At 49.1% G+C, this 25,915-nt stretch overlaps 1 protein-coding gene across 7 annotated transcripts in view; it reads left to right on the plus strand.

Moving 5' to 3' along the window:
* Positions 1–24,996, plus strand: part of ZBTB16 (zinc finger and BTB domain containing 16) — a 183,093-nt gene extending 158,097 nt beyond the window's left edge. For 6 of the 7 annotated variants that reach the window (XM_063095889.1, XM_063095890.1, XM_063095892.1 and 3 more), the window contains 3 exons: positions 12,093–12,263; positions 17,259–17,426; positions 19,435–24,996. In XM_063095889.1, the coding sequence (XP_062951959.1) occupies positions 12,093–12,263; positions 17,259–17,426; positions 19,435–19,664 (569 nt within the window). In that variant the 3' untranslated portion in view covers positions 19,665–24,996. Of the gene's footprint in view, positions 1–5,398; positions 5,487–12,092; positions 12,264–17,258; positions 17,427–19,434 lie in introns of those variants that run through there. The other variant, XM_063095895.1, reaches the window with a different exon arrangement.
* The last annotated feature ends 919 nt before the right edge of the window (positions 24,997–25,915 follow it).

The raw sequence follows: 25,915 nt of genomic DNA on the forward strand, positions 1-25,915 counted from the left end.
GCCACCTCACTTCTATGATTTCCATCTTCCTCTCTGAAGAACTGGGATGGAAATTGGTAGCTACATCCCATACCCCCTGATTCCCTTGCTCCTTTTTCCTTTCTAATCCTTTTCTTTACCTTTATTCTGGGATGGAGTTTTCATGATTTTAAGAGGTACCTGTCATATGGATTCTGAGAAACCATACCAAGTTAGCTAAAAGGGAGTTCTAGCAGCAATTTACTGGGATCCAACACAGACTGGGTTTTAGCCTTTCAGAAAGATGTGAATATTGGTGGTAGTGGGCTGGGGCAGGCAGGGGTTTAGCATGATTTGGGAAACAGCTTGAACAGTGAAAAAGAGAGTCAATTTCTGAAAAACTAAATGTTCTTTTGGTCCACCTGGAATGAAATGCTTTCCTCTGAATAAAGTGAAATTAGGATCACCTGGTTTCTACCTGTGGCCTGGCGGAGAAGGCCATGACCAGGTACTGGAGAGCTGAGTGTCGGGGGTCCAGTCCTCCCAGTTGAAGCCCAGGTCGGGGCACTGGTATGAACCTCTCCCCACTCCCTGGCTGATTCCTGGTCTGGCCTAGAGCCCTTAGGCTCCCTTACTTGTTTATTCCTATGTCCCTAAAAAAGCAAAACAGCCTCTCTGCCCTTGATGCTTCCTACACTACACTACACACATACACAGAAAATAAATACATGAAATGAGCGCAAGGAGCCCTGAATAAGGTGTGATCAGACTGTGCTTAAACTCTCTTGCTGCTGCGACTTTAACTCCATGAGCTTCACCTGCCCTGCCCTCTCGATATCTATCTTTGTGCTGAGGGCTTTTTATATTTTAATTTGCTTTTGAATATCCTGCTAAATTAACGGTATGGGCATTTTTCCCTTTTTGGCCATTGTGTTTAGTACAGTACGGGAAGGGCTTGTGGTGGCTCTGAGAGCCCGGTTACCGTGGGAATGAATAGCCACCACACTCTCAGGCCCACAGCCCTCCTTTTAATTGTTGACAGTAAAAAGCATTTAAATGCTGCTTAATTTGTAATCATCTTCTGGGGGTGGGAGGGGGGAAAGAGAAACCATTAAAATGTCAGTAAAGTGAATACATCCTCTCTTTTTGTTGTTATTTTGTTTATTTATATGGGGTAGTTTTTCTTTTCATGGCCCAGTGTTTGTGAGATATCAAAATGGTTCTGAAACAATCAGTATTTCATTTTACTTTGAATTTCTGTCTCCCATAACCCCTGCTTCCCTCCCGCTCCATTCTGTCTCTCTGGGTCTTTGTCTTTCTCTCTCTGTCTCTCTCTTTCTCTGTCTCCTCTCTTCTATCTGGACCTCCTCCTGCCTTGACCTCACTGTTTCTGGAATACATTGGAGCTTACTGGAAATTTTAAATAAGAGCCCAGCTGAGCTGGGTTTTTTTTGTTGTTGTTTGTTTGTTTCTGAAAGACCCTGCTTCTGAGCCCCAATTTCTCCCCAGGGTCTTCAGGATGACTTTGGGGATGCCTGAAACTGGAGAAGTTGACCCTCTGTAGAAGAAGTCTAACACACGTGACGAATACAAGAGACGAAAGAGACCTGGGGAAAATTTATTGTACAAATAATGAAATTGGATCACATCTTAGGTGGAAGCTCCATGCCCTCCATTAAGTTCTGGACACACTGCTAGGAATTTAAGTGCCTGCTGTGTGTTGGGCACTGTGCTAAGGAAACGAGACCAACCTCTATTCAGGGTTCCTCAGTGGTCATCACCCTGGTGCTGGGGACGTGGGAGAGAAAACCCCTACTCCCCTATCCCCACCCTACCAGCTTAGCCCACTTCTGGCACAGAGGGGCTTCAGGTACCCTTAGACCCAGCTACTCAAAAACTGCCTCTCAGTGTATGGGCAGTTCTGGGAGATCCTAATTAGCTAACTGGTGCTCCCATACAGAAAGGACCTAGTCGTTTTTTCTCTCAAAGCTTGCTTTCCCCATCTTCCTAAAAATCCCTGTCTCACAGGGTTGCTTGAGAAAGGTTAGTCCGAGTTTGACACTTCGTGGCTGCTTGGTCACTGTTAGATCCTTTTTTTGCCTTGCTTGTGACTGTCCCTCTGTCAGCCTAAGAAAGTGGTTCCTACTGAAGTCGAGGGATTTTCTTTAACTAAAAGAAGGCTGTAAAGCCAAGCTTTGAAAGAGAAAATGCTGAAATACATCTCAGTGGGAGAAAAGATTGTGCAGTCTGCCAGCACCCTCTTTAATAGGACTAGAATCATTGAATATTAGCATGGGGGGACAACGCTTCAAGGATCATTTACGTCCTCCTTCACTTTTGCGATGAGGAAACTGAAGCCCAGAGAGGTCTTGTAACTTACCCAAGAACACCAGTGAGTTAGTCACTGAGCCAGGACTCCAGGGCAGGCTGAAGACTCGTGCTTTCCACTCTCCCACTGCTCAGCGGGGAGTCTGCGGTGACAGTCATGGGAAGGGAAGGGCGGGAGGACAGAGGCGGGGGTGATGATCCTGCCTGCCCTTTCACACTCCACCCTGACCTCCCACCACACACTACGGGGGCTGCTTTGGCCAGAAGCCTCCAGGATCAGGTGAGTTAGAGACTGAGGGACCCTAGTTTCTTACAGTCCTCTTACTGGGAGAGTTACACGCAGAGGACACAGAACTGAACACATGCCAGGGGGGACAGACTCAGGAAGGAGCCGATGCTATGTAGGATGCTATGTAGCTCTATGTTCGTTTGCTCCCTGCCTGCCCCCAGATGAGGGAAGCAGGGAGCCGTCCAACTTTAGGAACCCAGAGCGTAGACAGGTGGCTGTCTGTCTCCTGTGAGCTTTATTCCTACAGAACAAGCAGTGTGGAGAAACTGGGCAAGACAGTTCTTCTCTGCGTCTTGGGGAAAGAAGTTGGGCACGGGGCCTGAAGTCGGCATGATGCCACCTGCCCCATCCCCCAATCCGTCATTCTCCCAGACTCTTTCCATTTCAAAGGCACCTCTCTGCCAAAATGGGCAGTTCCTGAGAGGCTTCCGTATCATGTCCCCCAGGGCTGGGCTGGGCGGGGTGGGCTGTGCAGAGCAGGGCTAGGTTAGGCTACTGCAGGCTGCCCTTCTTCTCTCAGGGCTGTTGAAGTTGGTCCAATTTTTCAATCGTGGGCCAATTAGTTTCACAAATGGGGGCCCCCGTGGTGCCAGGGCACATTTGTTCCGGGCCTGCGCACTGGCCGGGCCCCATTGTCCTGCCTCCCACCCCTGTGGGGGCCCATTGTCCTTGCCCCCAGCGGGTGCTGCTTACCACTGATTTATACGGGCAGGCGTCCTGCGGGCTCCAGGCTTCGCCACCACAGCTGGCGGAGGTGCTTAAGGCCTCAGACCCCGTGACCTTTGCCCCAGTCCTGCTGTCATTTTGAAAGTTACAGACCAGAGGGCTGCATACCTCTTCGGATTTACTTTCCACCCCAACCACCCCCTACTACACACACACACACACACACACACACACACACACACACACACACACACACACACACACACACACACACACACACACACACACACACACACACACACACACACACACACACACACACACACACACACACACACACACACACACACACACACACACTCTCTCTCTCTCTCTCTCTCTCTCTCTCTCTCTCTCTCTCTCTCTCCCCCCGCCCTCTCTCTGTCTCTCTCTCTGTCTCTCTCTGTCTCTCTTTCTTCCTATTCCTCCCCTTGTTCTTCTGGTAGGAGTTTTAATTCATTCTGGAATGTCTGGGAGGGTCCAGCAACTGCACTGGGAAGCCAAGAGGAAGGGGCTGCCAGAAGAGGCAATCAGTCTCTGCTGATGTAGTGGAGCCTGCTGCTTCCCCAAATGCAGTTTTTAATCCTCAGATTCATTCATTCAATATCTGATGCAAAGTTGGGAGGAATGGAGGAGCATATTCCCATCGATGGGCACTGCCAGGGAGCCAGGACTTGACTTGGCATCTTGTAACTTAGCTTGCCCTTGGCACCTTTTCTGCTGGAGACCCCTGCACCCTAGAAAGAGTGGCCCAGCATAGGAGATAGATTGAACCTGGAGGTTGTTGTGTAGCCAGGAGCAAAGTACAGATCTGGTCCCATTTTAACCCATTTATTTTCTCTCTTGCAAACCAAACTTCCCTCTTCCTTCTTTTTTAACCTCCTTTCTTTTCCTTTCCACCCCTTTTCTTGTCCCCCATTCCTAGTTTCTCCCCCTCTTTGGCTCGTTTGTTGGAGTGATTGACAAAATTAGTAAATCCATTCATGTTACTTTTATTGTGCAGGTCTCAATAAATCCCCCATGTCCATGGCGCACCTTAATGAGCTAGTGAGCTGACAAATTTGTTTACTGTAGCTGGAGGTGCCGCGTAATGAAATGCACTTGTGTCTGCAGCTCACTGCTAAACAAATACAGGGTTTTCTGGGAGCCAGCTCTGCTAGCTGCTGCTGCCTGAGGATGCAGCCACATTCCCCAAGAGACTGAAAGTTGGGTGTGTGTGCATGTTTGGAAAAATGTAATCACTGACCCATCTACTGCTTAGTTTTTTGAAAAATTTGAATCAGCTGCTCAAACTCTGCCTTTTCTTTGTTATCCATCGAGGACTTCTGCTCCCTTGATTAATGATATGAAACCATAACATTCCCCCTTTCCCTTGTGAAAATGGAAGGTTATATAGATGTATATGACAGATCCTAAGCAGATAAAGAAAGGAGAAAGAGGTAGGGAGGGTCTAGATAAGGAGATTGAAAATTGGCAAGGCTGAATTGACAAGAAGGCTAGATGCCAAGGTTTTTGGCTCTTGGTTTGGTTTGTGAAGATGTAACTGAGTGCTCCAGCAGCAGGAGTCTCTGTATGCAGGAGACAACTCCCATGCATGAGCTTGAAGCTAATTTAGTTTGAGGCGGGTCTTCCAAGATATTTTCTTAGCCTATCCTACTCCTACTGGAAGAGAGGTTGTAGGCAGTGAAGGGAATGGTGGGACTTGTCTCCACCGGCCAGCAGCTGACATTCCCAGGGGTCAGTGGACAGACACTTCCTTCAGCTGGGCAGACTGGGCTCACATCACCCACGCAGCTAGCCTTGGGAGGAGGGCGGGGAGTTCAGGAGCTCATCCCAAATGATCTTGCAACTCATGCCCAAGAAGAGAACTGAAGGAGGGAGTACGTGGCACTTTCTCCAGTAGATCCTTTGACAAGGAGCCAGGCCTTAGATGACAGCACAGTGCATGTCAAAAGGGAGGAACCGTTGTAGATATCGTGGACTGGGCTTTTGTTTCCTTTCTGCCTGCTCCTCATCCTCCGCTCCAGCCTTCTCCGTCCTCTTGAGATGCAGACAGAACCTTCCTGCCTTTGGTGTGAGTCAGCTCTGGGCTTGTCTCTGTCTCTTTTTCTCTTGTAGAGTGGATGGTACAGCTCTTCTACCTTCTTCAACAACGCCCCCGGGGGGAAAGAGAGGAGAGAGATGGGAGAAAGGAGAAAGGCGGCAGGTTAAGTGATGGGTTTGGTGTGTGGTCATGAGAGCTGCCCATGGCTGGGGATGGTGTCTCAGAAAAGAGTAATCCTGGGGGTCAGAGGGTGCACAAAGACATGTCTGAAGGATTTGGGGGCAAGGAGTGGAGGGTGGGAGGTGTTTCCGGTTTAAATGAAGGTTTTCACCCCTGAATTTGATGTCTTCCTGTGGGGAGAAGAAGTTGCTCTCCCTTTGTTGGGTGAGGTTGGGCGGGGTTGGATGTGAGGAGCCCTTCCGTTGTCTGAGTGTATGCTGCGCACACACAGGCATGCACATGCACCCCAGCACATGCACACGGAGCTTTCCCAGCCTGCTTACCAAAAAAAGCCGGCGTATATTTAGATCCCTCTGCTCCTTTGATTAAGAAACTGCTTGTAACGGGAGATAATAAGTGCCTTGCTACAGGAAGGTGTAGCACCTGAACATCTTCTCCAGCTGTGTACCCCTCTGATCCTGTTCCTTCCTTTCTATTAAAGAGCTAATTGGTATGGAAATGGCACAGGTGTAAACATGAGGGTTTTTGTGTCTCATAATTTCAGACCCCATCATCACCTGGGTGAAATAAATACCCTAGATCTGTGTCACCCTCCTGTCTCCTGTTCTACCCTGGCCTGGCTTTCTCTCATTTTTTGCTAAAATTAAACTTGTTTTAAACTGGGAATCTGTGAATCGTCCATGGCCTGAAGCCCAAACTGGCTGTGCTGCCCTTGAGGATCTTGTGTGAGTCACCTTCTCTGGAGATAGCATCGATGCAAATGGGGTCCCAGATATTTGCAGAGACCCTACCCACATTACCTAGAAACACACTCCTCAGTCATCCTTGCCACACCATTCCCTCTTCCTAGTTCAGATTCCCTTTGGTAAGATACCCTGGGAGTCCAGGCTGAGACTGAGCCCCATTCGTTCTTCATAAGAGCAGAGGAGGTGCTAATTCTTTGACCTGATACGTTATTTACTTAGGCCAAGGCTGATTTATGTATCTGATTTACATTAAAATTTACAGATTGATAGAAAACAATGCCTTTGTAGGATTTACATACTCAAAACATTTGCAGTTGCCTCGTAAGAGCACTATGAAGTTAGTGTTGGAAAGCACATGTTAGTTGTGAATTCCCTTTCCTAGATGAAGAAACTAAGGTCAAGGACAGCAACCACCTGGCCCAGGATCACAAAGCCAAGAAGAGCTGCCCCTCTGGGTCAGAACTGGGGTCTTCTGACTGTTTCACTGCAGAATGTGGTTAAACTGATCCTTCTATGGTTTGGGTCTTTGCTTCCGAGCCACAGAACTCAGACATGGAGGGAGAACTAGGGGGTCCTGTCTAGCCCACCAAACAGACATGAGGACCTCCAATGAGATCAGCTGCCTGTGGGTTACTTGGCGTTACTGATTTCCGAGGATAGTCTTGTTGGAAACTCTCAGTAGTGGCTTCATTTGTGCACTTCGTTCTGAGCTTTCCCCAGCCTTGGCCATCTGTCTCTGTACCGTGACACACCCATGCCCCTGCCCTACTGTGCTACTTATTGGGGGATATAAAGATGAGTAGAACAGTTCCTTCTTTGGAGGCTTACAATCTAGTAGGCAGAGCTGAATGTCAAAAATAAATGCAGGGCTGGCTGGTTAGCTCAGCTGATTAGAGCATGGTGTTGGAACACCAAGGTCAAGGGTTTGATCCCCTTACCAGCCAGCCGCCAAAAAACAAAAAAATAAAAGCAAATGCAATAAAGGGTTTTATGTGTTGTAACAGTGAGAGTTTGGAGGAAGATGATGTCCTTGGCACTGAGTCCTAAACGGTTTAACTCATCCAAAATGCCTTCCCTAGGGTCAGCTTCCTGGAAGAAGCAGCCCAGAGTTGACAAAACAACCTAGGCTTATATGTTGTACAGGGCTGCTATGAATGGTGGTCCAGGTCGTTCACTTCACAAAGCTGCCTAGCTGAGGGGGAAACAGAGGCCGAAATCTAGCCCTTTCTTTGCTCACCAATAATATGCACCCAGACGAGGGTCTGTGTCTGTCCAGAGGGAGAGACATGATTTTCTAATTCAGATAAAAAGCATTGATTAGGGTGGCATTGGCTCTGTGACCACTTTACAGTTATAAAGCTTTTTCACATGGATGTTTCATTTGGTGTTCTCAGCAACCACAAGCAATATGCAAATGATAAGCAGATGATCCAGAGAAGTTAAATGACTGACTTGCTCAGGGTCACAAGGCAAGGAAAATGGCAGAGCTGTGACCCCGGTGCCTCTTTTTCTTCCCTTGTGCACACTGACCTTATGGTTCCTGAAGATCTTCTTCGTCCAGTTGGAGCTCCACCCCTCTCTCCAGTGCAGAGGCCTGATGTTCCTCCGTAGCTGAGGACAGAATTAAGGCGTTGAAGGGATAAGAGCCGTCTAATGCTGTCGGGCCCCTTGACCCAATGCACATCTCACTGCAGCTAATGAATTGCTAATACAATTTTCTAGATAATTTTATTTCCATAGTCCCATGTTTTAATGCGTTTCCAAAAGCTAGCATTTATTTGCTTAATCTACCAGTGTAATAGAATCTTCCCCGACTCATCATACATGCGAACAATCAGCTAGGCTGAAACAACAGCAAATTGTTTAATAACTCCAATCTAGTCTCTAGATTTTTAACTTGCATGCACCAGTAGTTTTTCTTGTGTCTCATCCACATCTCCTCTGCCTTTCTTGCTTTTCTTTTTTTTTTTTTTTTTTTTTTTTTAAATACTGTTCCATCATCATAGCTGTCAGTCTTTGAGCAGAAGAAAGGAGTAAGAGGATGTAGGGCCTTGGAGACCCCATTTTTTCCCTGGTGAGCCTTGGGTGGTGGATAATTGGCTAGGGGAGACCCCCTGCACCTTGTGGAATGTCCCAGGAAGGGGAGAGTGGCCACTATGGGGACATCATAACATTTCCCCTGCAGGTGATGACTTTAACTTTAAACCTGCCAACAGGGTGCAGAGCTGGTGGTCCAGAACTTCATATGTACCATTCTCCTAGTTCTAGCCCAGGCCCCAGGCCTCATCCTGCCACCTCGCTGGATTTCATTTCTCCATGAGCCTCCTGTCCTTGCAGTCCCTGCCCTTGTCTGGTCCTCACCCTCCTCCAGTGGCAGCACAAGTGCCAGTAGCTCTCTCCCTGCTTCCAGCCACTTGCCACCACTGTTTTTTCCCATGCTGTACCTGCAGGCTCTGCCCTCATGCACAGGTTGGACCGTATAGTGCCACCCCTGTCTCAGCCAGTTTGGGCTGCTTGTAACCAAGTACCATCAACTGTGTGGCTTATAAACAACAGAAATTTATTGCTCACGGTTTTGGAGACTAGAAGTCTGAGATCTGGGTGCCAGCATGGTCAGGTCCTGGTGAGGACCCTCTCCCGGGTTGCAGGCTGCTGGCTTATCCCTGTGTCCTCACATGATGGAAAGGACAAGGGAGCTCTCTGGCGTCCCTTGTATGAGGGCACTAATCACACTTATGAAGGCTCCACCCTCATGACCTCCCAAAGGCCCCACCTCCTAATACCATCATCTTGAGGGTTAGGATATCAACATATGGATTTTGTGGAGGACACAAACATTCAGTCTATAACCCCCTTACCCCCAGTCCTTTCATGGTGCTGCATTGCCTGGCATGTGCAGCCCTCTGTGACCTGACCCCATCTACTTCCCGGCGTATCTCCATCCCCAGGACCTGTCCTCCAGCCCCACTTGCTCTGAGAAAGGCTTGCAGTGTTTCCTTAGGCTGGCTTGTGTCTCCCACCTCATGGTCCTCAACTTCTCACATACCCAGGGGCTAACTCATGTCTTCTCTTAAGCCATCTCTGAATCACCTTTTCTGTCCTCGGGATGGTTGTTGCCAGTGTCCCCACTCGTGTGGGACCTGCTTTCTCTGCTTGCCTCAGCATTGCCCTGGTCACCCTGCACGATGCCTCCACTTTGTAGTGGTTCAGTGAGTGGCTGAATGGATGTGAAGTGAGTTCAGGCCATCATGAGAGGTAGGGATGGCACAGCCTGGGGCCTGGGGAAGACCATGGAGGCAGAGTGCTGCAGGGTTCTTGGTCTACACTAATGGGCAGTACCTGGCTTGGAGCCCCTCTGGCTGGCTTTGTAAGCTCAGGGTGTCCTACTGGGGGTGCCATTTATTTTTTCTCTGACCCAGGTGCCTTCCATGCTGGAGATCTCAGGGGATGCATAAGGAGAAGCCTTGGCTCTTAAAAGGCATGGCTTGCCCAGAAAGCCTGCTCTATCATACTGATTTGAGGCAGCTGTTAGGGCATCTGGCTTAATGGGGGCTCTCTGTGGGGTGGAAGTTAAGGGCAGGGAGGGGGCGTATGCTGGGGGCCATTGGGTTAAAGCAGCAGGAACTGCCGTGTCACAGCACATGTTGCAGATGGACTCTGCTCCTGTGTGTGCTGACCAGGCTGGACTGGACATTGAGGGACTCACTGCCTTCATAGAGCACTTCTTTCCATGTGTCCCCTTCCATCATATGGAGTGGGCCCTGGATGCACTGGTGCTCCTAACTTGTCACTGGGCCTCTTCCAGAAGAAGCCACCCAGACAAGTAGCCAGCCCAGAGGTGAAATTGGGCCTAGCCTTATGGTTTCTGAAATCAGACAGACCAAGAGGTTTCCAGATCCCAACTCTGCCTCTTTCTAACTGTGTGACCTTAGGCAAATTATTTCATCTCTCTGTTCTCCCATTGGTTAAAAATGGGGATAAGAATGCCTGCCTTGTAGGGCTGCAAATTCTAAATGCAATGACAACGTAAATAAAGCACCTAGCACGATGCCGATGTTAGTTCCCTCCCTTCTGCTCTTTGAGGGCCAGAGCAGTCGTGCACCGGCTGTATTCCCCTCTCCTTTTGGCCTTCCTGACTGCTGGTGAATGGAGCATGCTGCAGGTGCCCAGACTTCAGTGTCTGCAGAGGAGGGGCCCATGGCTGGGTGTGAGGGGTGGGTTGGGGGGGGTAGTGGTGAGAACGGTCCTTGCTTTCCCACTAGTTCATCCCAAACCCAGCCGTAACTGGGACCAAGGAGGCAAGACTGACCTCCCATCTTCTGTCTTCATCAGTGGGCCAAGAAGGTAGCAGATTCTTTATGCTGTTCCTTCTCTTTACCCCCACCTTCCACTAGGAGCTCCTGAATCCCACACCAAGCAGCCCATGACTTCCAGCAGCTAAAGCTCTGGCCCTCCCTCCACTTTGGACTGGGTTGATAGGCACTAGGCCTGACCACTTTTCCTGCTTGTGTCCCTCACACAGGGCATGGTGGTGCAGGGCTGAATGCAGGTGACATTGCCCAGATGCCAGCAAAGACATCCTGGTGGGCTTGCAGGGGAGCTGACCTGCTTAGGGAAACAGAACCAAAATGGTGGGCAGTGAGCTACCAGTTAGGACTCAGATGAGGGATTTAGGCATTTCATCTCGTGGTGTTGTAGCCGGAAAGGCCATGGATCCAGAGCAGCATCAAAAAGGGGTTAGTAACAAAAAGGAAGCATCAGCCTCTCTTTGTGGGATACTGTGGGGTACACTTGCTACTGATCAGCTCAGGGAATGGCTAGACAGAAAGAAATGAAAATCTCGTGTCACTCATTAGCTTAATATCCTTTGAAAATTGCCCATCGGTCTTAGGATGAAACCTAAAGCTCTTGACATGGTTTTCAGAACCCCATATGACTCGGTCCCTGCTTTCCCCTGGAGCCTCCTGTCCCACCTCTTCCTAGCCACACCATTCTCCTGTCTGATCCTCCGCCCCACCAAGATTCTTTCCAGCCTAGAGTGTTCACAGGCACTATTTTGTCTTCCAAGAACGCTCTCCTCCATTTGCCCAGTGAGCTGTGTAACGTTATTGATGAGAGCAGAGACTGTGTATGCTCTTCCATCATTATATCCCCAGAGCCAAAAAGAGGGTCTTACTTGTAGAAGGTACCAAAATAATATTTGTTGAATGAATGGACCCTTAAGATTCATGATTTAGTGGAGAGAAGTGGTTAAAAGAACAGGGTCTGTAGCTAGCCTCGGGAAAGGATTCACATACAAGCTGCCTGCATTATGATTCCCAGTTCTGCCACTTATGAACTCCAAGGAACTTTGAACAATTTAGTTAATTTTTCTGTGCCTCAGTTTCCCCATCTGAAGGGTGAGGATAATAGAGCCCACCTTTTGGAGTTGTGGTTTTAAATTAGTTACATTAGAACAATGGCTGGCCCATATTTTTCTTCGTTATGTCATCGTTCACAGAGCCTATGCTGACTCCCAACCTCCTGTCCCAGGTTCTGCTACATAGCACTGACACAGCCACAGATGTACACTTGCCATTGCAATATATTTGGCTAATGTCTTTCTCTCCCCCCACTAGACTTTAGGTCCCCTCAGGGCAGGACGTACATCAAGTTTGTCCACCACTGGAGCCATGTACTGGGTGCTCAATCATTGCATGGCCTAGGCTGCCTCTGGATTTGCCCAGAGCATGGGGTTGGAGGTGTTAGTCCTGATGTTGGCTCTCACTCTAGCCCAGATGGGAAAAGAACTGGTCTGTGTTTCCACCTTGCTGAGGCTCTTCCCCTCTGCTGTCTCCCACAGGCACAGACATGGCTGTCTTCTGTCTGCTGTGCGGGAAGCGCTTCCAGGCGCAGAGCGCGCTCCAGCAGCACATGGAGGTCCACGCGGGCGTGCGCAGCTACATCTGCAGCGAGTGCAACCGCACCTTCCCCAGCCACACGGCCCTCAAACGCCACCTGCGCTCACACACAGGTAGGCCAGTCCAGGTGATGGCTTGGTGGGGGGCCCCAGAGGCCATTGTCTACATTTACCTCCAAAGACGTAAAGAGTTGGACATGTTGGGGCTTCCTGTAGCGCAGGTAAATGTTGACCGTTCTCCTAATACCATCCTGTAGACTATCAGGCTCAACACAGGATGCTCATTAAAAACATAGACTCTTCACTCTCAGAAATTTTGATTCAGTGGTCCAGAGTGGGGTCCAAAACTCCATTATTAATCGGTATTCACAAGGGATTCTGATGCAGGTGGACCGAAAACTCATTTTGAGAAAAGCTGACCTGCTGGTCTCTAACTCTGTCTGTGGCACCTCCCCTCATTCTCAGCGGCCCTTGCTCCATCCACACACATTTCTGAAGTCAGCTTCAGGCTCTTGAGGGCACGTAGAAGAAGCGGTCCTCCTTTCTCCACAATCACAGAAGACCTACACTTAGGCATTAACCTAAGGGAAGACAACGAAGGGAATTTAAATAATGAGCCATGAAATATCGCTTCTCAGCCAATTCCAGGTGATGGGGCAAGAGAGGGGTTATGAGTCAAGGAGGCTGGGCCAGGTGCCCAGGTACTATCCAATCCCTCTCACCACCTTCTGGGTTTGGGGGATGGGACACTTGGTCCCTGAGGGCCAAGAGGCATTTGCCTCTTTGCAGTAGCCCCTTGTCTTCCCTAGCAGGGACATAGATGGCTTAAATTCCTTCCTTTGTCTAACACAGAATTGGGTCTTCGCTGACTGTACATGAGTAAAGGGATTCCCATTTCTGAGTCTGCACATGTCCCTGCTTATGTGTTTTCTGTCCTGTGTTTGGGGAGGGATGAGGTCAGGTCTCTATATGGGTATGCAACAGAGTATATGCTCATGTCTTTTGGAGAGGGCATAAAAATCTGCAGGCCTCTACCCTCTCTCTCCTAATTCTTGTGAGTGTCCTCACAGCTCAGTGATTGACTATGCAGGCCAGGCCTTGCATGGGTGGTAGACGCTGCTGAAGGGCTTTATTTATCGTGGACTGAGCTGGCTTCTTCTGCCACCAATAGGCATTCTCACCAAAGAGCCTGCCTGGGCTCTCACTTCTGGATGCCATTCTTTTCAGGGGAGCACAATGCCTGTGCACCACCATATTTGCTTAGAACTACTTAGAATTGCTAGGATAGGATGGGGAGGTCCCAGAGGGCAGGGCCCAACAGGAAGGGTCGAGGAGGAAGGGATACTGATAGGGACGTTCTGTACAGTGACTGCATAGCATCTCCCTTCCAGGTGTATGCACCTTCCTATCAATACCTCCCTCAATGGGTCCCCAAGTTCAGCCTTATGAAAGATGTCCAGTCACCTTTCAGCCACTCTGAGCATGTCGCTAGGTCAAATCAGTTGGCTTCGTGTGACTTGAATGATCCCAGCCCTGCTAAATCCAAATCCACCTAGGATACACCTTGCTCTGCCCATGCCACATTCTAAGAACTCAGATATCAAAATGTCACATGTCAGTGGGCTGGCCCATGGCTCACTCAGGAGAGTGTGGTGCTGATAACACCAAGGCCATGGGTTCAGATCCCATATAGGGATGGCTGGTTTGCTCACTTCGGAGAGCGTGGTGCTGACAACACCAAGTCAAGTGTTGAGATCCCCTTACCAGTCATCTTTAAAAAAAAAAAAATGTCACATGCCCTTGTATCAATCATGGAGTGGCTATTTTCAGGCAGGGTTGAGGAGAAGCCCTTATGCTAGGAAACATGTGCCGGGAGCACACACACAGAAACCCATTGATGTTCACACCAGCGAGGCACTGTGCACACAAGCTCTACACAGGCTCTGCACACCCCTCACACAATGCCTCATTAATATTCCGTTGTTCTTGGCCCATTCGCTGCCGTGGCTGGGTGTTTAGCATCGGCAGCTGTGTTTGGTAGGTTAGTCCAGCCGTGCTCTTGGCATTGATGGATCCCCGATTCACATAGCTCATCATATAATAAACTCTCAGCTGTGCTGAGGGGAGGGGCTAGGGGGGAGGGGCCTGAGGAGCCGAGGGGCTGGGGCTCGGGTGGGGAGGATGCCACTGAGCTCAGCTAGTGCCAGGGAACACACCAGGTAAGCACAGATTGGGGCTGGGGGGTCACAGGTGCACTGGGCAGGCCAGAGGGGGCTCTAATTAGTCTCGTTTGTCCTGCACTTAATGTCAAGCTCATTAAAAAGGCTACCGAGTTAATCAACATACCACAAATTGGATTTTGAGTTCTACAGCCAGTTTTGTGTACATTATGGCAGCACTGACACGATTAACTCTCAGGGTGAGGATTTCAGGCCAGGTGCTCGCAATGCTTCAAAATTGGGTGTGTGCACGTGTGTGTGTGCATGCACACACGCGCATTGCTAACTTTTCTTTTTTTTTCCCCTAAGTTCTTTGTATTTCTTTCCCTGGGCAGACTCAGATTTCCTATTTAAACTCATTTGACGTGAGATCCACTTCATAATTAAATTCATAAAAATCTAATCAAACAAACCCCTCTGTCTTAACCTTTTGTTTTTCAAACTCTTAAGGCCCCCCTCTTAAGGACACAGGCAGCTGTCCTCCCGCCTGTCACCTCCCATCCCTCCCACCCCCTCTCTGGCTGGGTGGCTGCCGATGTACATTTTAATTACTGGCTCTGGCTGAAGTCTCACATGGCCCTTGCTTTATTTATTTATTTATATCTTAATGAGGATACTGAATCTTTGATTAAAGTCGTAATTGTTGCCGATTCGGTAAGGAGGGGGAGTTGGGTGTCAGACCAGACGGGGCCCTGTGTGCAGACACACAGAGAGAGGTACTGGGGCACACACACACACAGACTGGCCCTTGCTCTGTTAGACACACGACTAATTAGTGCCAGGGTCTGCATGGGCTCCACTCCCCTTGGGTTTGATGGGGCTGGGGGCTGGCCCAGTCAGTCTGCATAGCCCTGGCAGCGAGAATGGGCTGGAACTGGTTTCCCCTGCTGAGAGCCCTAGAACTTGGTGCATCTGCAGATCTGCATGGGAGGGACTCACTGGCCATGCCTCTGAGCCAGAGCAGTGCCCCATCCATTGGGGTGAACTGGTGTCGAGGGCTCTGTGTTCTGAGCTTCTCCTGTTCGATTCCTCGAAGGAAGTGCGCCCCCGCCCCCCATGCCCTCAGTGTTTCTTGCACATCTTCCACCCACGAGAGAGTCAGCCAGTGAACAGACCCCAGGATTCACTCCCCACAGAGACTTAAAAACTCTTCAGAGCCATCAGAAGAGATGAGAATTTATGTGGGTACAGGGGCCTGCATTCGGGAGGGGAGAGGTTTGGTTAGCGGCCTGAGGAGGGGAGAGAAAGGAGAGAGTAAAATATCATTTTAAAAAGGAAGTGAAGGCACAGGCATGCAAGTCTATAACGAGAAGGACAATTTATGCCCAGGCACGAGCGCAGTTTGACATGGGGATAATGAAAAAACGTAGGTCATTGTGGATGACTTAAACCTTCAGCAGCTGAGGAAAATGTATGAAATGCAGAGGACATTACACGGTTGGCAGCCCCGCACATCTGCAGAGGGACAAGTGAAATACAGTGGGCCATTCTTTACCATAAACTGTGGTTGTTGGAGATGCAGCCCAGAGAAATTGTAATTACAGTGACAAGACGAATCAGCGATATTTAAATATTCATGAACGAAGTCTGAGGTGATCAATCTATCTTTATTGTCTGTGCTTTCACTCCTGTAATAAATAAGTAGTGTAAGTTCTTACCTTTTATACCCCCAACCCCCCACATTGGATACAAAATGCAGGATGGTTAATCTCCACACCCCAACCTCTTACCCTCCAAGGATTTAAGAGCAGGACACCCCAAAAGGCGGCTGATGGGCATAGATTCCAGACCGAGAAAAGCTGATTCTCCCCAACTTTCATATACCAAGTATTTCCTGAGTGTCTGTTCTGGGTCATCCCTGTGCTGCAGGGATGGATGAGGGTCACTTCATACCCTTCAGGCACTTCCATTCTAGAGGCAAGGTGGGCATTCCAGTAGATACAGGACAGTGGGTCTATTAGCAGCCCAATAAGTATACAGTATCCAAACTCTAGAACCAAACTCGAATCCCAACTCACCTACTTACTAGTTATTTGACCTTGGGGATGATATCCAGGCATCTCTAAGCATCTCCATTTTTTTCTCATCTGTAAAATGAGAATAATATCTTTAAGGTTGTTACCCTGATCACATGATATGATCTGTGTGTTCTTTGCACAGCAGTGAGCACTCAACAAATGGGGGCCATTTTAATGAGACAGTGACATGCCTTAAAAAATTATACTACTTGTAATGAACAAAATGCTGGACATTTCTTCTCTTTCAGGACAGAGAAGAAAGTGTCACTCATTCTGTCTGGGAGACTAAAGGGAAGTTTCCCAACAGGGATGATGTATGAGCTGGGCTTTGAAGGATGAGTAGGAGTTCACCGGGAGAACAGAGCAAATCAAGCAGAGGAACCAGCTGTGTAAAACTGTGGAGGAGGGAAAGAGCGGAAGGTATTTGGGGGACAATAAGAAGTTCCCCAAATTGGAGAGACTTTTTTGATGCTAGGGGAGTCAGGCTGGAGTGACTTTTACTCCTGACCCAGAGGAAAGGGAGAAAAGGTCATATGAGAATTAGAGGGACAAGGTCTCAAAGCCCCGGGTCTGCTCTGTCCTCATGGGGGCCTGCTTTCTGGGCACTGCTGTTCATCCCTGAGCCAAATGGATTCTCTTTTCATGGGACTGGCCCTTGCCCCTCGGATGACCACTGAGCCACAGTAACGTATGGACACATGAACATAGGTACTTCCTGCTCTGGGGAACCACAGAGGCTTTGGATGCTTAAGTCATCTTTGGAGGTGGTGAATACAGGCAACCCTCCTCCTGGTGCACTGAGTGTGCCCTCCTGTCCCCTGAAGAGGGGGCAGAGAGAGGCAAGGGCCTGATCCAGCCCCTTGTCCCCACAGGCGACCACCCATATGAGTGTGAGTTCTGTGGCAGCTGCTTCCGGGATGAAAGCACACTCAAGAGCCACAAGCGAATCCACACAGGCGAGAAACCCTACGAGTGCAATGGCTGCGGCAAGAAGTTCAGCCTCAAGCACCAGCTGGAGACGCACTATAGGGTGCACACAGGTATACTGAGCACCCATCAGGGGACCTGGGTGGGTGGGGGAGCAGATGGTTTTCCAGAGAAGCCCAAGTGAGGATGGTCTGAGGCTGAACCGAAGAGAAGAGGGGTTCTGTTAAGGGATAGTATCGTGGCCTGTGTGCTACTGTACCCCTCTCAGGGCCAAGGTAGACGTTGCTAATCAATCACAGCACACTTTCCCAAGAGCCCAGACCAGCCGCAGGTAGCTGCACCAATGATTCAGAGTGACGTGCAGGATGATGTCTATTCATGAGTCTTGAAAGAGGGTTAAGTTGGCCCCATTAGCTGAAAGTGCAGGTTAGGATGGTTTGATGAAGGGTTAGAGTAAGAATTGGGACGTGTTGAATTAGCTTATGATGAAGGTTGTGAAATTATTGAGTTAGAGGTCAGTTCTGAGATTAGAGGAGCAGATGTATTTTGCAACCCCTCTATGTGTATAATGTTTTATCCTTTCAAAGTGCCTTTACATTTCTTTTTACATGAAAGAAATGTGAGCAGCTGTTTTCCCTAGGGGTCTAAGGACAGAACAAGTGCGAGTAATCCAGGCATCCAGAAGTTCCCAAGTTGGGGGCAGTAGAGTCCTGGAGCTGGCCTGCACTTGGTTGTGAAAACCTATTTTGCACATTTCTTCCCAACTTCAAGTTCAGTGGCATCGCCTTGGTTCCTTAAAACCAGCTATCGTGAGAGTATTCACAACATGGCAATCAACAAATACTACAAATCAGGGCTCTTTGGAGAGCCAGGTTGTTAAACCTCCAGCATGCTACTGGCTGTGGGGAGTGTGGACGTTTAGAAGAAGACTGAGAGGGAAGCAGAACCACCTCCCCTAAGGATAAGAGGTGGTGAAACCTGGCGAACCAGGAAGCCTCCTCTCATCAGCAGAGACAGCTGTCCTGTCTGAGGAAGTGGGAGAGGAGACCTCGGGCAGGTCCTGCTGGCTTAGCGGGAGGTGTTGGCATGGGAGGGGAGGAGTGGGCAGAGCGAGTGATAAGCAGAGCTGCATATTGTCAGAGCTCTGTTTACTTGCCTCTAGCTTGGGGCCACAAGGAAAGGGTGGGTGCTGATTGCTGACAACTAGAGTAATCCAGAGGATTTCCCAGAGCCCTGGGGTTTCCTTAGCCCCTTGTTAGGGATGTGACCTGGCGGGCGGATCATTAAATGCATTGGCAGTGACTATTGTAAATAGCTGGTCGATAGTTAGATCACTTTGGCTGTTCATTACTTCATTATTTGCTGGGGCCTCTGCACAGAGGAGTATCGATAGTGAGATGGCTGGCCAGTTAATTACCGTATTGAAACATGGTTCCCTTATACCCTCTGCTCAGCTCCAGGGGACTGTAGTGGAGGGGAGGTCGGGATAGCAGGCCAGGGTGTGGCTGTGTACTCCCAAGTTCTCTTTCCCCCCACCCCCCCATTTTAGCCCCAGAGAAGAAGGCAGCATCCAGGGCAGGTTCTTAGAGCTTCAGCCCAATACACATGCTCAGATGTAGCATGTTTGAAGGACTGGGTTCCCTTGATGTCCCCCACACCTGCTCCCCACCATCTGTGGCCCTGAAAGGACCCCATTCGCCTGCTCCCCCTGCATGGAACTGTGTCCTGAAGAGCCATCCCTAAGGGCTTCTGGGGCCTACTACCCCCTTTCTAGACATCTGTTTCCTTCAAAAGAGAGGGAAGAGACAGTGCCTTTGGGAGAATTAAGAATAGTAAGGGCAAGGGGCTAGAGCTGTGCTGAGCAATCCCGTAGCCACTGTCTGCATGAAGCTATTTACGTCAGTTACATGAAATAGAATAAAAAATGCAGTTCCTCAGTTGCACTAGCTACATTAATTGCCATATGTGACTAGTGGCTACCATATTGGATAGGGAGGGCATCCACCATTGCAGAAAGTTTCTGCTGGAGAGTGCTGAGCTAGAGGGACCAAGGCCCTCTCAGCCCCCTCCCTCTGTCCTCACTTTCTCCTGCCCTGTCTCTTCCCCACCCACCTCCAACAGGTGAGAAACCCTTTGAGTGTAAGCTCTGCCACCAGCGCTCCCGGGACTACTCGGCCATGATTAAGCACCTGAGGACACACAACGGCGCCTCGCCCTACCAGTGCACCATCTGCACAGAGTACTGCCCCAGCCTCTCCTCCATGCAGAAGCACATGAAAGGCCACAAGCCCGAGGAGATCCCGCCTGACTGGAGGATAGAGAAGACTTACCTCTACCTGTGCTACGTGTGAAGGGAGGCCCGTGGTGGTGGAGCAGGAGCGGGGAGCAAGGAAGAAGCGTTAGAGCAGATGAAGTCAAGGAAGGACTGTGCAAAAAAATAAAAAATAAAAAATAAAAAAAGGAAAGAAAGAAAGAAAAAGAGAAGAGAAAGGAAACCTGATAGCTGTTTGGCCTTGGATTCTCTCTGGGGCTCCAGGTGACCTGGATGCCAAGCCACTCCCTTCCCTGGCTAAAGAGTTGCCTGATTTTCAGGGGTGGGAGTGGTTTTGTTCATTCAGATGGTAGCTTATTTTTCTCCTCCCTCCACCCAGACCCTCCTTTTGTGTCCGGAGGTGGAGGCCAGGACGTGGGCGAGAGGCCCTCTGCCCGCCCTCCTCCACAGACTCCTCAGAGGATGAAGGGAGGGGGCAGAGCAGGGTCTGGGCATGGGGACTGGGCTGGCTCGCTGGTTGACGCCCCAAATGGCAGCTCTGGTTTGCTGGCAGACTGGCGAGGGGAAGGGCTCTCTCTTCCCACCGCTCGGTTCATCTGTTGCTTGCCTCTGCTCTGCTGCATCTGGGTGGTCGCTGAGGGCCTCGTGGCTTTTGTCCCCTTCCCCAACTCCCTGCCCACTGCCTTCCCTGCCACCTGTCCTCAAGTCCCAGGGGGTTTCCAGCCCCTCATGGGTCGGGTGGCATCTCCTTCTTCTTCTTGTTCCCTAGTGGAGAAAGCTGCGGCTGACTCCAGAGCCCCTTCTACCCTTAGCTTTCTGAGAACCCAAAAAGAAATAAATCTAGTACCCCACCCTACCAAACCCCTTTATGAGCAAGATTCCTGCTGAGCTGCTTTTGCTTCCAAAATGGAAAAACATAAGAACGAAATATATAATATCCCACCAAACAAAAATCCCTACAACCCTATTTCAGTCCCTAGGAGAAGGAATCCGTGAAAAGGCTCATTGTCCAAGGGAAAGTTGTGATATCTTTCTCTGGATGGGCCTACACCTGGAGAGGGGGTCACCCCGCCCAAGGGTAGGGGAACTGGGCAGGGGAGGAAGTCGCTGACTCATACCGGGGACCCTTTACATATGGGGGCCCGGGGACCCCAGACGTAGTGAGTTCAGGGGTGAAACCCATGTCCAGAGAATAGCACAGAATTCCTGACTCACAGGGCCCCCCAGTCCACCAGGAGGAGGAGGAGTTGAAAGCGCTTTGGCCTTGTGTTATGTTTTGCTTCTTTTCTGTGTCCCCTGTTAGCACATTGTACTTGAATTACCTCAGTTTTTTGTGACCTCATGAGCTTTTTTAACCCTCGTATCTCTTTTTGGTTGGGGGTTGGAGGGCCGGGGAGGGTGTTCTTTTTTGTTCCTTGTGTAAATTAATCATTGTTTTTATAGACTTCAGCTGGCCAAGGCCCCCCCCCCCCCCAGCCCCCTAGAGACTAGCCTCCCAGCTGGAAGGAGCCGCACAGGATTGAGTACTCAGGATCTGAACGTGAGGCCAGGAGGGCAGAGAAGGTGGGTGGAGGGGAATGGGGCACTGGGGTCTCACTGTCCCCACAAGGGCACTCAGGAGTCACTGTAGGCTCTGCCCAGGGCACAAAGTCATTGGTTCAACCTACAACCCTCTGCAGAAAATCCCACCTTTCTTGTGACGTGCTGGGTCATTCAGGTTGGAGGGCCTATTATTCAGATCCTTGAGACTGTGTGGTCCCACCTCTGTGTGCCAAAATTGGTCTATTTTCATGGCTGGTCTGGGGTTGACCCAGCCTGTGTTGTGTTGGGGAGGGCTGGGGGTGTTGTTTTTCTAAAAGCTACCTCTTATGTTTGTCCGGTTGTTCTTTTGTTCCTTCCATGCCTCCCGTTCCTTCAGCTGCTCTTCCACCCCTCTTGTCCCCAACCTCCCCACCCTGAGGTTTGGAAAGCACATTTGTAATATGCATGTTTGCTTTGGGACGGGCCCTCCGTTTCATCTCATGCTTTATGTGTAAGAGTTTTTATTTTATTTTATTGTTTTTCTTTCCTTTCTCTCTCTGAGAAAGTTGTGGCTGCGTTTGATCTTAGGTTTTAACAAGTGGTTTAGGGAAGCGGTTTTGGGGAGAAGGGTCGTGAGGAGTATAGGAAGTCGGAGGGACAGGTGCTGCTGTGACCACCCAGTCCCTCGGCCCCCGTCCCTCCTGCCCTCCCCTTCAATCTCGTCCACCAAATCTGAAGGCCTTAAAAATTGTGTGTTGGGGGGATGTGGATTGGGGGGACTGTTGGTTAGGGACGATAAGGTAGGGAGGATGTTATTTTGCAACTATAATATCGACTTAGTGCTTTGGAAAGGAAAAAAAGTTAAACTTGAAATATGTGACTAGGACAGTTGTCGTGTTTATAATGTGAAAAGAGGGAATTCATTTGGGGGAGGGGCAGTCTGTAAGAAATCATTGTGCACTATGGCTTCCTCCCCTAGTCTGGATAGGAAGGGGGACTAGCTGGCCCTCAGGTGATCTGTAAATCCCAGAATACAGTATTTTTAACAGCAAGGTGTCATTCAACATTGGTGGGGAAGGAAAAAAAATCAAATTATTCCATAGAACTAGCTGGCCCCCCTTGCACCCCTGCCCTGCCACTCAGCCTGGGTCTCCCCACCCCATTCATAAAAGCTGAGAGGGTTGAGCTAATCTTTACAAATTGTAATATTTTTGTAATATTTGTTAGTTCCTTTGTCAGTTCTACAGGACCTTGCCCTTTCTTTTTGTAATGTGAATAGGAAAAAAAAAAAAAAGACAAAAAAAATCCACCACCACCACCACCACCACCAAAATATCCCTTTGTACGTGAGTGTGTGTGTGTGCTTTGTGTGTGCGGTTGTGTGTTAAACCACGCAGTATTGTTGTAATCTGGTGTTGCAGCATTGGATAGTACTAAATCAGCACCTGCCTGCCCCATCTGTCCCTGAGGACTCTGCATCCAGGGAGTGTGGTTTCTGAGGGATCTGGACAGGGACACCTGACTACTATGCTCTCTTCTCTGCTCCCAACAAAGCCCCAGACACCTAAATAAAGTCCAACATGCCTCTTTCCCAACTTCCTACCCACAAAGACATGACAATTCCAAAGTCACCAAGGCCCTTTTGGCCATGCTTAGTGGGCAAGGAGCAGGGTAAGAAGCTATCTGGAGGCTTTAGTTGCATCTGGAGCAAAGGGGGACCAGGAGGGTAGACGTTGCTCTCTCTCCAGGTGAGACCTGAGTATTTTTACTGCCCCCTTTTTTCTGCCACCTGGCTCCTTCAGCCACCTCACTGCCTTTAGCTGTAGTACTGCTGACACCCTACTTGCTACTGCCTTATCCAACATAGTGAAACTTCTCCAGGCTGGAAAGCCCAAGTTGGTTAATAGTCTCTTTTCCATGTCCAGCTCTGACAACTGTTTCCCTTAATGCTTTTGGTGACATTTACCCCTCACTCATGCGCTGTTTCCCTATTCACTCCTTCACTCATTCAAAGCATTAAAATCCTATGTGTATATAGGATAGACATATATATAGATATATATATATATAGCAAGAGAGATATATAAAATAGTAAATATCATTGCTGCTTTGGGCTGCTTTGGAGGAGGCCATGGATGTGGGGAAGGCAGATCTGGGGTGCAGGGGTGGGGAGGGAGGCTGGGGGACCCAGTGATTGAGTACAATCCAGGGATGTAACACGGGCTTGTTTAATCTTTGTGCCTGAACAGTTTTTCCATGTTTAGAGAAAAAAGAAAAAAAAAAAAAAAAAAACTGCTGCAATTTTTCACAAGTGTATGGTACCTTTCTGGATGCTGTTGGTACAATTGCTGTGAAGGGAAAGGGCCACTTGGCTTACCTCCTTACAGCGGAGTGAGCAGAGGTGGGGGCTGCCTTTGGACTCTGTCCACAAGGGGTGGTGGAGTGGGGGAATTTCTTTGGCCAATTTCTTGGCAAGCCGAACTAGGGTGAGAACTGGAGCACCAAGATGTAAGACAGAAAAGCAGAAGATTAGACTCTGTTCACTCATTTTGCCTAGACCTGTGTTATAGTCATCTTTCCCCCTGCCCATCTCGGCTCCTTCTTGAAGCTTTTGCTGGCTTGGCTGGAATGGTGGCACTTACCTGGTTATTTCAGTGGGAGGATAAAAAGCCAGACTAACCCTAGTGGTGGGACTGATGGGCAGAGGAAGAAGAGATGGCCTAGTGAGGGGCGCAGGACAAACCAGGGAGGTTGGGTCAGGGGAAAAGGGTGGGGAGGAAGTGGGGTGCAGGGCCCACAGCCTGTCGCCAGCAGCCGTGGTCTCCCCGAATCCTTGGCATCCCGTTTTGCAGACAGGGTACCAGCCTCCTGGTGTGTACCATAGTGTTTGTTCACATAGTGTGATGCATGATCTCTGTAAGGTTAAGAAGCCGTGGTGGTGCACCATGACATCCGACCCATATATATAAAAATAAATATATATATATGTATGTAAATTATAGCACTGAGGGCCCTGCTGCCCTGCTGGACCAAGCAAAACTAAGCCTTTTGGTTTGGATATTATGTTTTGTTGTGTTGTTTGTTTTCGTGGCTTGTCTCATGTCGTGACAGCACAAGTGCCAGTCCAATTGCTCTGTATTACAGAATAGTGTTTTTAATTCATGATGTTCTAGTTAATGTCTACCTCAGCACCTCCTCTTAGCCTAATTTTAGGAGGTTGCCCAATTTTGTTTCTTCAATTGTACTGGTTACTTTTTGTACAAATCAATCTCTCTCTCTCTCCCCCTCTTTCCTTCTCTCTTTCCCTTCTCTCTTTCCCTCTCTCCCTTTCTCCCCCTCTCCATCTCCCCCCGCCTCTCCCCCTCCCCCCTGCCCTCCCCTCCTGCCCCTTCCCCCTCCCCTCTGCTTCCCCCCTCCCCTTTGCTCCCCCCCCCCCCCCCCGCTTCTGTTTGATCTACTCTCCCTCTCTCCTTTCCTGCTCCCCCTCCTGCCCCGACCTTGCCGCTCCCCAAGTTGCGCTTGCCGTCCTATCTGTTCTAGTTCCCAAGCAGTTCACTCGAAGTTGTGCAGTCCTGGTTGCAGCTTTCCGCATCTGCCTTCGTTTCGTGTAGATGGATGCGTTTCTTTGTAATTTCAGTGTTTCTGACAAGATTTAAAAAAAGAAAAAAATGAACTTACTGCTGCAGGTTTTTTTCTCTCTCCATGTGTCACTAAGTGAAGTTTGTGCCTTCTATAGCAAAGAGAATATTTTTTACATCCTACTAACAGTAGATTTTTTTGTAGTGAACATTTTTTGTATTTTTATTTATAAGTCTCATAAGAAAAATAGCAATGTTCAGTTGTATACCTTGAATCTGCAGTTAGAAGAGAATAAAGTTAATTCAGTTGTCTCTGGCTTGAAGTGTCCCTTTTTTAAAAAAAAGTGCTTTGGTTTTTTTCTGCCTTTTCTTGTGTGGGGAGCACTGTAGAGGAACTGAGATTACTGTCTGGGCTGGGGAAGAAGAAAGCTCTGTATTCCACACATCCACCCTTATTTAAGAGGCCCTTTTATGCCTCATTTACAAGGCACATACCCACTCAATAACATATTTGTCTAATAATTTTTAGTTAAAAAAAATAGTGGTAAATACCTTAACAGCATTTGATCCTCCGTACAGCGTACCAAGTAGGCTCTTTACTCATTCATTCAGCAAGGCGTTGGGTATACAGCAAGGGACAAAACAAGCACTTGCCCTCATGGAGCTAACATCCTAGGGGGCTTGAGCTGGAATGGGTTTGCTTGTGTTAGGATGACTTGTACAGGATCACACAGCTGGTGAGTGACAGCCAGAACTTACATCTGGATCTCCTGCTATCAAATCAGGTGCCCTTTCTCCAGGACTCCCAGGGTGTCCTGTCTAGTCTTTATAGAGACATCTTCAGCATCTTCCTAGCAGCCAGATAAGCTCAAAAATGTCTCAGCAAGAAGCTTCCACCCAGGTAAAGGTCCCTGGGTCTGTGGCAGCCAAGACCTGTTGAGAAAGATCAGGGCTAGGTGGCTGTGTGCAGGGATGGTATGGCAGAGGGTGGGTGGCAGCAAGCTCAGCATTGCCACCAACAATAAAGGATCTCCACAAAATGTGACTGGTATTGTTCTCTCCCATCTCAACTCCCTGTCTCAGGCCAAGACCTCTTCCCAGTGCTTTCTTCTTTCCTCTCACTGGGGATAGAAGCATCACCTGCTGTCTTTAGCTGTAAAACCAGTTCCACTCCATCCTAGACGTGGTAATTCAGCACCTGTCTGAAGCCGTCCTAACTACTCATCTCGGA

The sequence above is a fragment of the Cynocephalus volans genome, chromosome 4, assembly GCF_027409185.1.
Source record: "Cynocephalus volans isolate mCynVol1 chromosome 4, mCynVol1.pri, whole genome shotgun sequence".
Lineage (NCBI taxonomy): Eukaryota > Metazoa > Chordata > Mammalia > Dermoptera > Cynocephalidae > Cynocephalus > Cynocephalus volans.